The sequence below is a fragment of the Marmota monax genome, unplaced genomic scaffold (assembly GCF_021218885.2).
Source record: "Marmota monax isolate L192 unplaced genomic scaffold, Marmota_monax_Labrador192_F-V1.1 WCK01_AAM20220418_F8-fsc00097, whole genome shotgun sequence".
In the NCBI taxonomy this organism is placed as follows: domain Eukaryota; kingdom Metazoa; phylum Chordata; class Mammalia; order Rodentia; family Sciuridae; genus Marmota; species Marmota monax.
In genome coordinates this window covers 6,364,046-6,377,510 of record NW_026694162.1, presented here as the reverse complement: position 1 = coordinate 6,377,510, position 13,465 = coordinate 6,364,046, and the positions used below count along the sequence as shown (strand labels likewise).

General features: G+C 42.4%; 1 protein-coding gene across 1 annotated transcript in view; it reads right to left on the bottom strand.

Annotated features, from left to right (window-relative positions):
• Spock1 (SPARC (osteonectin), cwcv and kazal like domains proteoglycan 1) overlaps positions 1–13,465 on the bottom strand; it is a 515,785-nt gene that overhangs the window by 72,444 nt on the left and 429,876 nt on the right. Inside the window, exon 6 of the mRNA XM_046465855.2 lies at positions 9,438–9,552. Within this exon, the coding sequence (XP_046321811.1) occupies positions 9,438–9,552 (115 nt within the window). The remainder of the gene's footprint in view (positions 1–9,437; positions 9,553–13,465) is intronic.

Genomic DNA, 13,465 nt, shown 5'->3' with positions numbered 1-13,465 from the left:
CAAGAACCATGTAGGAGACTTAAGCTTGGACCAAGCCTAGCCTGGCCAAGGAGGTCACCATAAATGCATACTCCCTCCTCTGGGTCAGGAGGAGATAGGGACACACAACTACCTTTTGGGGATCCAAGTCTGATGTACAAGAAGAGGACTGGATTTTTTTTTTCTTCAAAGATCCTTCCACATAGTAAAAAGATACTCAAAGATGAAGGACTTTTCCCTAGCAAGACCCACAATTGTGAAACTGAGAACTTGAAAAGTAGTTTCATGTTTCAATATCCCAGTGTTCCCCCCTAAACTGTCCTGAAGCTATTTCTCCTTTTAGCTCATGCGAGTTCTTAAAATAATGAAAAGCATGAGTAGAACCCCTCCTATGTAAGTAGCCCTCTCTTGCCATACAACTCCCTCTTTTTTAAGAAGGAAGGGAAAAACACAAGGTTTCACTCTAATTACACCATCACAATTTGGACACATCTCTCAGATCCCTCTTTTTCCTGTTAGTTTCTTCAGACTGGTCAGTTCCATGTTGTTATTTTGTTTTGGTTTTGGCTGCCGTTCTAACTGATCTGATATCTATTACTACATATGTAGACAACTACTTATTCTGGGCTTACGTACTTCTCAAGTACATACTCCTCAAGTAAAATAAAGTGATATTCCTGCCTCCTTCAAGCCTAGATGCCCCTTGAGTTTTGAAACAGAGAATCATTATCATCATCACAATCATCATCATCATCATCACCATTAACACCACCACGACAATGACAATACTACACAGGCAAGGGATGCCAGTGTCCCACTAATGAAAAGTAGCTATATTTTGTAAACTCTAACTGCATTTTTACAGCTCCATTGATTCTCACCTGTTAGGAGTGAGTGGGGCTGAACCTTTCTTTGCTCCCTGCCCTGTCCAAGGCCCAGTTCCCATTTCAACTCTTGAATGTTGGAAATAGTCCTTCCAACATTTTATTAAGCAGTGTGCTTCATGGGTTGGCAGCCACTTGCTTTCTTCTGATTATAATTTCAATTTACTTTATATTGTAATGCTGTCTTTTCTTTTCACAGCAATAGATAGCAGGCAGGACAGATTACAAGTGAATTTTTATCTTTAAGGAGCTAGGTGGGAAACTTGTGGCTATCAGAGAAGCATAATGTGGAGGTGAACAATGAGCCCATGCCACTGTTTTGATAAACTTCAGAGAGCTAAGCATGCTTGCACAAAGGAAGAGGAGAAAATGAATGAGGGTATTAATTCTCTCACCTTGGAAAAATCCCATCAGCGAGGACTGTGATATCAGTAAAGGGCTACATTCTTTGGGTACAAAAAGCATAGTAAAATTTAGTTTAAAATGTGTGGTGTTCATATGTGTGCATTGTTTCTCTTTCCAAAGAAGCCTGTCTTTTTTGATGGACATTCAGTTCAGGTTACTAACACAGTAAAACATGTGAGTTAGAATACATGTTCCAGGAAAAGGCTTTGACCCCCTGCTCCGTCATTTAGTATCTGGGTGGCCATAGGAAGATACTGAACCAATCCAAGTCTCAAATGTTCTCACCAGCAGTGAAAATATAATTGTTTGGTTGTTAGAGGAAGTAAACATATGTACAAAGTACTTAGCACAGTGCGCAAATTAAGCACCTTATACAGATTACCTTGTGTCATAATAATTTTTAAACTATCCCAAACTGTGTAAATTTAAAAAGTTGTAATGAACAACATTTTTAAAAAGAATAAATAGATTTGTTGAACAGGTGGCAATTATTGATGATCTAGACAAAACTTCTCATGTAGCTTTCATTCTGGTGGACAAGACAGATAATAAATAACATAGGTAGGCAAACTAACAGATTAGAAGGTGATAAACAGACAAAGCAGGGAAGAAGGATAGGAGGTGCTGGGGAAAGCTCCTGACAAGGTGACAGCTGTACAAAGACTTAGAGATGACTGGCAGAATAAGTTTTTGGGGTATCTGGGAAAGATGGTCTGACCTGAGGGGACAGTAGTGTGTACACACAGCTAAGGGCCCCATGGAGGTCTGTGTGCCTGTAAGCAACAAATTTGGAAGCAAAAGATGAGGAGAGGGACATTATATATACAGCTTTGCAGGTCACCAAGAGGTCATAAACTTTTCTTCTTAATCTGAACAAGATAGGAAATCACTGGAGTGTCTTGGACAGGGAACTTCACCGAATCAATTGAACTACTGTGTTAAAAGAAAAGGTATGATATGACCAGGAGATCAATTAGGAAGCTATTAAAATAGAAGGTGAGGATGTCCTGAACCTCTAGGGTGGTCACAGTTGGGGTGATGGCAAGTGTCTATATGTGAAAATCTATTTGAAAGTACAGTCATTGAGATTGTCTAATGGGATTATATGTGTATATGAGAGAGAGAAAGGAGTTTTTCCTTCAGCAAATAGAAAAATGGATCAGCCATGAATTAAAATGGCAAATCCTGTAGGAGCAGGGAGCAGAATTGGGAGGAAGACTGGGAGTTTGCCTTTGGACATGTCAAGCTTGCTGTGCCTATGGGGCATCCAAGTGGAAATGCTGAGTCATCACTATGGGTTTAAGTCTGAATGTCAAGACAGCACTGAGAGCAGGATGGTTGGTGATTGGTAGAAAGAGAGAGACAGATACACACATGCTCAGATGCATGAGTAGATCTGTGTGTATGCTCAAGAAATAAATCTATGATATATAAAAGGTTATAAAGCAGAATTTGGTTCCAATTTTGGATGAGTGAAATGTTAAAAGTCTATGTGGGTATAAAAAATAATTGCAGATGTGCAGAAAAAGTAAGGTAACATAACTGGGAATATGAACACATTTACCCTTAACATTTAGATTCCGGATAAGAATGTATGTTAACTTGTGAACTTTTTTAAAAAAGTAAAAACAGGGGAAAAAGACTGTTGGTTTGGGCAAACTATCAAAACTGTTATGGTATGGATCTGGGATATGCCTCCCAAATCTCATGTGTAGAAAGCCTGGTCCTCCTTGCAGCCATGGTGAGAGGTGAAACTTTCAGGCAATGACTAAATCTTGAGGGTTCTGTCCTATCAATAGATTAATCCGTTTGGTGGGTTAATCCACTGATAGCATGCAGTTGGAGGAAGTAGGCTGCTGAAAGTGTGCCCTAGAAGGTCTGATCTTCTCTCAGGCCCCTTCCCTGTCCCTCCTGTGCTTCCTGGACCCCATGAACTGAGCAGCTTTCCTCTGCTGCATCCTTCCACCATGATGTTTTGCCTCATCTGTGGCTCAGATCAATGGAGTTAGCCAACCATGGACTGAATCCCCTGAAACTGTGAGTCAAAAATCTTTCCTCCTCTAAGTTGTTCTTGTCAGGTATCATGAGCACAGTGATGCAAACCTGACTAATACAGAGACCTACTCTTTCTAGCACAAACCTCTATCCTCTCCTCAACTCCAATTATGATTCCAGTTCCCCTCTGCCTCAGTTTACTCCTCTTTCTCTTTTTAACTTTAGCTCTCCACAGATTGTTGCTGACAAACAGGCTTCAGAAGGACCAGGAGAACCTGGTGCCCAGAGCTGACTTCACAGAATGGGAAGAACCAGAGATCAAAGCCAACATCACAGCTTACCTCCAAGTCCCGATGAATGAGTTTTTCTTTGATGCAGTTGCCAATTTAATTTTCTAGCTTTTTCTTTTTTCTTTTAAGGTCATGACATTTAGAATAACAAGTCCCTAAAACTTAAATATTCCTTTGTATGTTTAATGCCTGACTATAATATAGTACTGAATAATAAGTGACTGAAGTTGAATGGGTATGGAAAGGTTAATAGAAACTGCTTTTAAACTGCAGGTTTGCAAGCCCGAGGCCTTCGTCCTGTTACACAATAGGCATTAAAGAGAAATGTTCTTTCCTGCATGCAAAGATAAATCTCCATTTTTCTAGGTGCCTCTGCAGCAGGATTCTTTCAGGATTTTTCCATTGAGACATTACAGCTAGGAGGAACTCTTTACCCCATCTCTTTTGCATTGCCTCCTATTCCCATTTAAACACATTTCCCTAACTTCACTTGTGATAAGTAATAGAATTAGACAACCCTCTGTCAACCTAAGACTATTTTTTTCTCTCTAGAATCTAGCCCTCAGGTTGAAAACACCATCTGAGGGGGAAAAAATCATTGTAGATGATTTTTCTCCTATTCCAAATAGCTCTGCTGGATGGAAGTTGTTATTTCCTTTTTAGCACAGCCTGCTGGGAAAAGGTGCAGTTCTCCTTCCTCCCTGAACAAAAGTGCCCTGCCCTGTGCCTATTTTCTTGCATGTGTCAGTCTAGTAAAGGGAAAGCACACTAGTCTTCTCCAGGATTTCTTAGGTTGGTTAGTTGAACCTACATCCCTTCTTGCAAAGCTAGTCTAAGCCAACTGAAGAAAAGAAGAGAATGGTTCTCTCTGTTTCCTCCTCCAGAGACAGAGTGGAGGAGAGGATGGGATAGATTCTACAGAGCACCATTTAAAACCTTGCTGGTTGCAGGAAGATAATGACATTTTCTACTTCTGGTTGACATTAAAAGTTTCAGGCAAGAGATTTCAGGCCCAGGAGAAATTAAATTTAACTTCCACTATATAGACCTTTTAATCATCTTCAGGCTGAGAACTCAGCTATGACTTGAGGTTGTATATAAAATAGTAGCAACAACTGTGCCTGACCTGGAGACAAATAGCCCAATGTCTGACCCTAGGCTAGTGTCTCTCTCTCTCTCAGGGGCTCTCCAGTGTTCTCTTTTGGTATATGGAGATTGAATAAGGATCACTGGTGGTTAAACTCTGCTACACATGTAATCTAACACGGTAAAGCATAAAATGGGGTCATGCTGAGGGAGGGCTGAGGCCCCAGGCATGCAGCCTTCCCAGGTATTTATGGAGAATCTTGAAGCAGCTTTGAGGAACAGAGGGTTCCTCTTGACATGGTATTGTGGAAGACAAATGAAACCCTTCCCAAATTGAAATTCTACTTCTCTGCAAGGTTCTCACCTCAGTCTGGGGAAGCTCCAAATCCCTCCTCAGAAGAGGGAGTAACTAATGAGATGGCACCTCAATGGTGCCCAGGAACAAGGCTGCCAAGTTCAGGCCAAGAGGGTGATGGTCTGACTTCTGAAAAGTGGGGAGGTGAGGCAGGAGAGGGAGATGCTCAGGTCTAGATAAGTATTAGTTGACAAATGCACCTTTAGAGCCTCTCATTTTAAGAGACCTCTATTTTTTTTTTTCTTAGATTTTTTTCACCACTGTAAAGAATCAAGAAACTAGTACCTCTGACTTTCCTCATGGCCTTTGCTGAGGGCAGAAGTGAAAATAGCAGCGATACCCTGGAGCTAAGAAGTAGGGTTCCATCTAAGAAGTAACTTCCTGACCAATCTGGCTCTTGGGTACTAGAAAATACCACTGGGAGAGATTTTTCCTGAAAAACTCAGGCTTAATGTATTCAATACATATAGTTCCATCTCGCCTTTTTCCCCCTCTTTTTCTCTTACTCCCTCTCTTCTTTCCTTCCTTTCCTTTCCCTTTTTTCTTCCTTCCATCCTTCCTTCCTTCCTTCTGCTCATCCATTCTGGAGGCTGAACCAAGAGCTTCACACATGCTAAGCATGTGCTCTATTTTGTTTTGTTTAGATAAACATTACTTTATTTTCTAGAGGCTGTACAGGCTTTATAAGATCAAAATGATAAAATAATTAAGTAACCTGCCCAAGGGTATAAGGTAATTGAGAAGGGTGATAGGAAAGATTCAGGGGTATTAAAGTATGACCCCACCCACCAACATCTCTTGGGAAGACATTTCAAAGGAAAGATCGAGAAAAACAAACAAAAATCAACCACTTGGTTTTGACTTTAAAAAAAAATTCGGCTGAAACAATAGAGACAAAAGAACTGATTTGCAAAAATTGGGCATATATTAATTCAGAAGACCAAAGGCTAAAAGAAGCAAAACACTCTGACATGAAGAGTGAGTAAGTTAAACTCTGCCCTCACACACTCTCCACATCCGACTCCAGTACTGGTCAACTCTGGAGCTAGGAGCTGGCAAGATCAGGTAAAGGCAAGTGAATTCACAGGAAAACTTGTGCTCACCATAGTTCTTCCAATCTCTTACCCAATTCTGGGTCCTGGATTGGGAAGAGGATTTCCTGAAAACCAAGACAAGGGGAGAGGCCCTTTGGTAGTACAGACGACCTGTGTTTTGCTACCAATCTGAAAACCAGTTTAAGGCAAGACAGGAATGGCGGCAGGTATATCCATGAAGTAAAGTATAAAATGAGGTTATGCTGAGGGAGGGCTGAGGCCCCAGGTATGTCGCCTTCCCAGGTATTTATGGGGAATCTTGAAGCAGCTTTGAGACTCCAATCTTTCTTGAGGCCATGAAATCACAGAAGGGCATCCTCAAGCTTTCTGTGCCCTTGAAGGGAGCCATTAATAGGTGTGAAAGAGCTCGTAATCCAGAAGAGACTGACATAGCAGAAAGAGGACTCTCTGTGATCTTAATGGGCATGGTGTGCTGAGATCATGGCTAAAATCTCCAACATCTCTTACTGGACACTGGTGAGAATAAACACGGGTAGCCAACTAAACAAAAATGTCAAGAACTCCACAGAGGCAGGTAGATGCCAAAGAGTAACAGACACCATCCAGAAAGGTCTCCCACCAATGTCACAGCTCATAAACCTCCACCTCACCCCTACTTCCTGGAGCTCAGATAGAATTCTGAATTAACAGAATCTGCCTACAAGTAGCTCCATGAGTTTTTTCATGACCAGATGGAACTGAGGTTCAAAATAGAGGCAACATTGAAAACAAGAGCAAAAGCACAACTATTACCACGTTTTTGACTGACCTGCATTTGCGAATCTATGAAACATCTTTTCTGTAACAGGCTAGAAACAAGAGGGCTCCTGACACAGTCCAAAGCCAGGATGTGTCTCACAGAGGCAGAAACTGTCATGGACAGCCTGCCCACAGCTTTCAGCTTCTGGAAGGGCTACTGACAGGTAAGGGGATGGGGCTTCCTGCTCTGTGCTTCCTCCTGCCTCCCTCCGCCCCACAGCTGACGAATCAACAGAAAGCTGCCTTTTATGTCACTTCTGAGCTCTCGCTTTCTTCCAGCCCTTCTCTGTCATTCTGACTGCCACAACCGCAGCCCAGCCCTCACTGACTCTCATAAATAACTGTGAGAGCTATGTGGAAAGAAGGGTCAGATCAAAGGAAAAAGTTGGCCTTTCCTTGATCAAATTTGTCAAGTTAAAATATTACTAATTTAAAAATTTCATTTCCCATGATGACCCTGGGGATGGTCAATGCCCCCATCGCCATGATATATCCTCATCCTCCAGGGAAATTTGGATCAAATCCATGTGAAATAATTGAACATCATTATCCCCTATAGGGGATTCTGCTTTCCTCCATTAGGATACCATCGGACACTGTAATAAGATAACTATGGCCATGAAGTTTTACCTTCAACAGGTGCTTTCTGCTTCCCCTCATGCTTATGTGAAAATGCCGCTATAAATTGTAGCCCAGAAATCAGATTTTTAACGAAGAAGGACATTCTCAGAACCCAATGAAAAATAATTATATAGCACCCAAGCAACTGAGGAGGAGATGAAATCTTGGTTGTTTTGGAATAGTGCTGGTATGAGTTAACATTCACTTTTTTCTGATATGATGAAGTTCCTTCTTATTCTTCTGAACTGTCTTTTACTTTTAACTTTGTAATCTACACTTTTGCAAATGTCTTGAAACATTTTTAAACAGTAATCTTGCTCTCATGACCTTTCGGAAATCAGAATCAATGCTTTCCCTAAGTCTCTTTATGCTTAATGGCAATGTGCTTATTTACATAGGTTAAATAAGAATCCATTTTAATTTTTGCAAGTAAATTAGTTGCACAGAGAGAACATGGCAAGGTCATACCTGGTATGTCCTATTTAAGAGTATGTCTCATCTAGTCAGGTATGAGGACCAACAGTAAGAAACAAAGGTTGTTCTTCATTTGAGAAACTAAAAATCTCCCCCTGAAAATGGTCCATCTTAAATAGTTATGGCAAGAGAGGCAACCTTAGCAGATCTGCAGGTCCTTAAGAGTGAGGCCTTCACCCTCATCTATAGATAACTATAAGCAAAAAGCAGAGATGGCCTTTGTGGTTTATTCCCCAGCTTCAGAAGGAAGAGCACATAAAAGCAACAAACAAAATACCTGGAATAGTAGAAGTTACTGAATTTTCCTAAGAAGATTCTTGAGAAATTTCCAGATGGAAAAGTTAATTTTCTGAATACGTAGTTACTTACCACCTCACAGCTTTAGATTTTCTGACCAGATTACAAGGAGGTTTACGTCCATTAACTTTTCTTGCAGCAACCATGTAAGAATCAAAGCAATGAAACCAGCTTTTGGAAATCAAGAATAACCTTTGGAAATTAGTTGTGGTCCCAGTGCTTTATGATTGATATCATGTTTCACATCCTGAGTTCAACCTCCCAAAGACCCTTTACACACAATCTTCCTGAAGTTACCACAAACAAATTTAGACTTGAACCCTTTATCTATTTGCCATGGAAAAGACAGCTTGTAAAGAAGCAAAGGATGATCCCTCTCACCTGGTTCGGTCTCTTCCATCTCAAATGGTTTCTGTCTTTAGAACACGAGTGGACACTCACAGGTACACCCACTTACACACACAGTCACACATAGAACAGCCAGATATAGCTGAGAAAGTTCAGCTCCACAGAAGGCAAATTCAAGCTTCTTTCTTGGGTCTCATTAAGGAAAGCTTAGAAAAGGGCTGAGGCCTATGGGATGACATAACTTTCTCCATCATGAAAACATGCAAAGAAGTCCAACCTTTCTTGCTCCTCTCAGCCACAAAGGGTAAACAGCAGCCCCTGGGGAGGTATTCTCTTTCATCTGCCCCCTAGCTCTGTGCCGCACTCCAAGAAGAATATATTAATAATGAAATGCTTTATGGGAGAATATCTCCACTGTTATGACATCTCTGTGGTCTCTGTTTTGATATTTGGCCTTGAGAAGTTCAAAGGATTTGAGAGATTACAGTTCAAAAAAAGACTATAAGATAGACTCCAGGGCAGGCCCTGGTCTTAGACACTGAAATATCTGCCTCGCCCACATCATGCCCGATTTGACCTCCAAAGGAACCCAGTACATACCTTGATCTAACAGAATTATTTTCAGACTCTCAATTCTTCTTTTTCTCTTTAATGGCAGTTGAAGACAATTTGGTTTAGGGTTGCTGAACAGGCTGGAGGACCTACTTACCAAGTCAGCCCATTTCTCCAGCTTGGGCCCCAACAGCTCTGTTGAATGACAGGTTCCTGGTAGCGGGGACAAGCTGGACCGCACCAGCCTGCCCTGACTGCCCATATCCCCTGCAGGGAGTTCCCCAAGATCCCCACTCACCATTCTTTTCTGCCTTGTGTTTTGGTGGCTCAGGCTCCGGGAGACACGGACAAGGCCCATCACAGAGGCTGGTGAGGCTTTTGCTAGTAGAACAAGCATGGAACTCCAACTTGCACTACAGGAGAGAGAGACAGAGGAGGCCATGAAAATGCAGTCACCAGAAATGCCTGCTCAGCTCCCAGGAAAAGAGTCAGTGCCCTTTGTTTCAGGGGAGCAAGACAGAATGAAGTCATCTCAGTTAAAGGTCTGAATTACAGAATACTAAGTAAGAAAGGGACTTTCATGTTTTTTCCAAATGCACAGGATAACTTCTAAAACACCATGAAAGCACTGGAAGGTTTATTTTAATAAATGACAAACTGAACTGTCACTATTTATAAAATAAGATTATTAATATGAAACATTACACCTGCAGAGTCCCATATGGTCCAGGAAGCCCTCCCACCTCAGCACTGAAGGCATCTTCCCCACACTTCCTCCCACATATGGAAGGCTCTGCATGTAGAACACACCTCACAGCTTGATCACCCCTCTTGCTGGAGAGGAGTGACAGTCTCTTCTGTAAGTTTGGATATCTGAGGCTTGGCCCCTTCTTCTTGGGACCAATGTAAAATGAATATTTTTGCTTCCATTGCTTAAAACCTGAGTTTTGATTATTCATTGGCTGGAGGATGCCTATGGTTGTCTAACCAACCAGTAACTCAGTTAAATCAATCATTCTAGGATTCAATATTAGAATCCCATAAGCTGTATTCTCCTGCCACTCCCCCATCAGCAACAGTCATATTTTGCCTAGTTTCTTCCTGGCTCTTTACTTTTAGGTCTCAACAGACGCAGGAGAGAGGAATGGTATTTATACTTGCAACACATCCAACCAGGTGCCAGCATTTTTATTATTCACACATTATGGAAGAGGAAATTGAGACTCAGAGAAGTTGAATAACATGTGAAAGGTCATTACCTTCATTAAAAGTCATGTCTGACTGCAAGGCTAAGCCCTCAAGGGTCCCAGGACACTTCTCATCATGTGGCCATCTCAGAGCACAGACATTCCAAGTATAATATCTTGGGTGTGGCTAATTAGGCATCTTTGCTATTGGTCTAGATCTGAGCCATTGGAAAACCTGCTCTTTTTTGCCTGTAAAATTTCCTGGATCAAAGCCCAGTGTAATCAGTCCTCTGTAAAGTCCCACACCCAGCACCATGTGAGTATCTGGTGGAAGTTCAAAGGAAGAAGAGATAGGTGAAATTTACTGAGCACCCACCGTGCATGCAGCTCTTATCAAGTGCCATGGGGGATCTTTTAAAAGAAAGAAAAGAGGAGATACAGTCCTTGCCCTTGGAAAACACAAATGCATACCTTTGGGAAAAAAGAAAAGGCCACTAGCATCTGCAAAGCAACACACACGAGTGTAGATGAATACTGGCTCATTGTGAGAGGACTGGCTATTCAGTCAGCATACTGATTACAAACCCCGAAGAGAGTGTTTTAAACCTGTTTCTAATGCACTGGAGGCACTCTGCATAACTCCAACTGTCACCCATCCAGTCACTGGCTACCCTTGCAGGGAGAGAGTGACAGAGCAAGCCTACAGAGTCCTGGTTTTCTCTTGATGCAAAACCCCATTTCGTACATGCTTGTGAAGTGTCCAGAATGTACCCCATGGGGTAGCAGGACTATGGGGACTATATGAAAAGAAGCTAAGGCCCAAGCCTCTAACATCAACAGACTTAGTGATGAAGAAAAAAAGGAGCATGTCGTTCTAAAGCCATGTGGACATGACCATGAGGTGAGACAGAATGTCTGTAGGCACAGAGCACCGAAGAGGCCCATAGGTATGGGTATGCTACAGACAACCCACATGGATTACAGGTGAGTGGAGAGGAATTCCACAAGGTGACAGGTGAGCCACTAGTGTAAGAAGCTTCTTTTCAGACAGCACAGCATATGTGCCCACACCTGGGACTAGAGTGAGGACCACAGCAGTTGGCCCCTGTGTTAGCTCTCTGGAATAAACATTTGTCTCAGGCTAGTGGTTTTCAAACCATGTTCTCAATGGGATTTCTAATTTAGGGAGAAAATATGTTTTCGTGTATAAATTGATTTTATACGTTAAAATTATTACATTTATTTATCAGAAAGCCTTATCATACTCTTTACTGTAATTGCAGGCTTATATCTATGATAGATGGTAATGCGTTTCCCAAATCACCTCTGCACTCCTGGAAGAATCTACATTTCTGCTCATAGCTCTTTGTCTTTTAGTAGGGAACCTCCCTATTGGAGGCTTGATTTCTCCTTCCCAGGGTACCAGCTCTGACCATGTGACATGCTCTCCTGGGTGGATTGTCAACAGAAGTGATGAAGCCAAGTTTAAGCAGATACTTCAAGAACCACTGTCTAGTTTCATCACCTCACTTGCTCTTTTCCATGTAAGTGATGTGAGCCAAAAAATGATGTTGGCTCTTGCCTAAAACCCAGAAGTCAGAGGACATGGGACAGAGCTAAAGTGAACCCACAGCAATCATGCAACAGGGATAGGGAAATAAACTTCTGTCTTAAGCCAGTGATGATTGGGGATCATTTGTTACTGCAGCAGAACTGAGCAAAACCTAGGAAGTGGCTGACTTCCTGCTACATGATGAAATACACTGCATCAGGAAAAGCTTGTGCCACGGTCTTATCCCCAGCATGATATATTACACAGCTAGCTCTGGCACATAATAGATATTCAGTAAATAGCCTTTTAAATGATAAAGGCAAGAAGGAAGGGTGGCAGTATTCCTTCTGCTGCTCTAAATGCCATTTTGCCCACTAGGAGGCTCCCAACCTGCCTCCACAAGGAATGCAGGTGCTACAGATCTGACTTTGCCCTGCTCATCCTGCCCCATCCTTCTCCCACATCTACTCTAAGTCCTCTCTCTGAGCTCCACAGTCAGCTCTCTTGCTCTCAGTCTTCTTGTTCACCTCAGCCTATTGCTGGAGTCAGAGCCTAGTCTACCTACCTCCAGATTCCCAGACACCTATTCCTGAGGTGACCCTACCTTGACCAGGAGCCCTGTGACTTTAACTTCTCCATCACCTCCTTGGCTGGGCTGCAGCACCCTTTCCCCTGCTCAGCCCCTGACAGCAATCAGTGGATACATCTAGCCCTCTCCCTGACTGCCACCGAGAAAACAGTACTTATATGCACCAGCAAAATCCAAGTTTCAAGGGCACAGATCTGTTTTCTATCTTCTGGGACAATATGTGGCATTTAAATGAAGCTCAAAAGGCTATGATTCCATCTCTTTATAAAGTTCAAAACAGGCTATTTAGAGATTCAGACATATTGTTAAAAACTCCTCTCAAAGGGGGATGACAAATACCATCAAGGCAGGGGTCACTTCCCCAGGAAGGCAACAGGGTGAGGCAGATAGGAGCCCACAGGAAGCAGCACAAAAATGGGCATGTTTGGTTCGGGGACTTTTGCTTTATTGCCAGGCTTGACAACTGCTATAAATAATATAGATATTTTATGCCCCAAATACTTTACAATAAAATCTAAACAAAATACATAGACTTCTCTGGAGGTGAAAGCAAGCTAGAACCACATCTCTCCTGGGAAACTCATCACGACAAGTGACAGTGCATATGTGAGGGGCCTTCTGGGAACAGCGGAGAGTGCAAATCTCTGAACCTGAGTCCTGAATCATCACTGGGCAGAGGCCTCCGGCATCTCACAAATGTTTCCTTCCTCCAGCTCACGTCCCATCCTCTTAGTCACCTTCTCAGTCATTTACCATTCTCTTTTTTCTCCCAGGCACCTGCTCCTGCTAGAGCAGAACAGACACAGAAATCAAAAGTGTTCCCCATTCCAGCTTTATCCAAAGGGCTTCCTGCCAAGTGGTCCGTACAATGAGTGGGACCTTAACAGCAAATAGAGGCATCCAACTCCCTCTCCCATGCTGCATGTCATACATCCCCAGCTGGAGAGAATGCACAGACCTGGCTAGACCTTGCAAACATGTGCCCTGGTCTGCACACA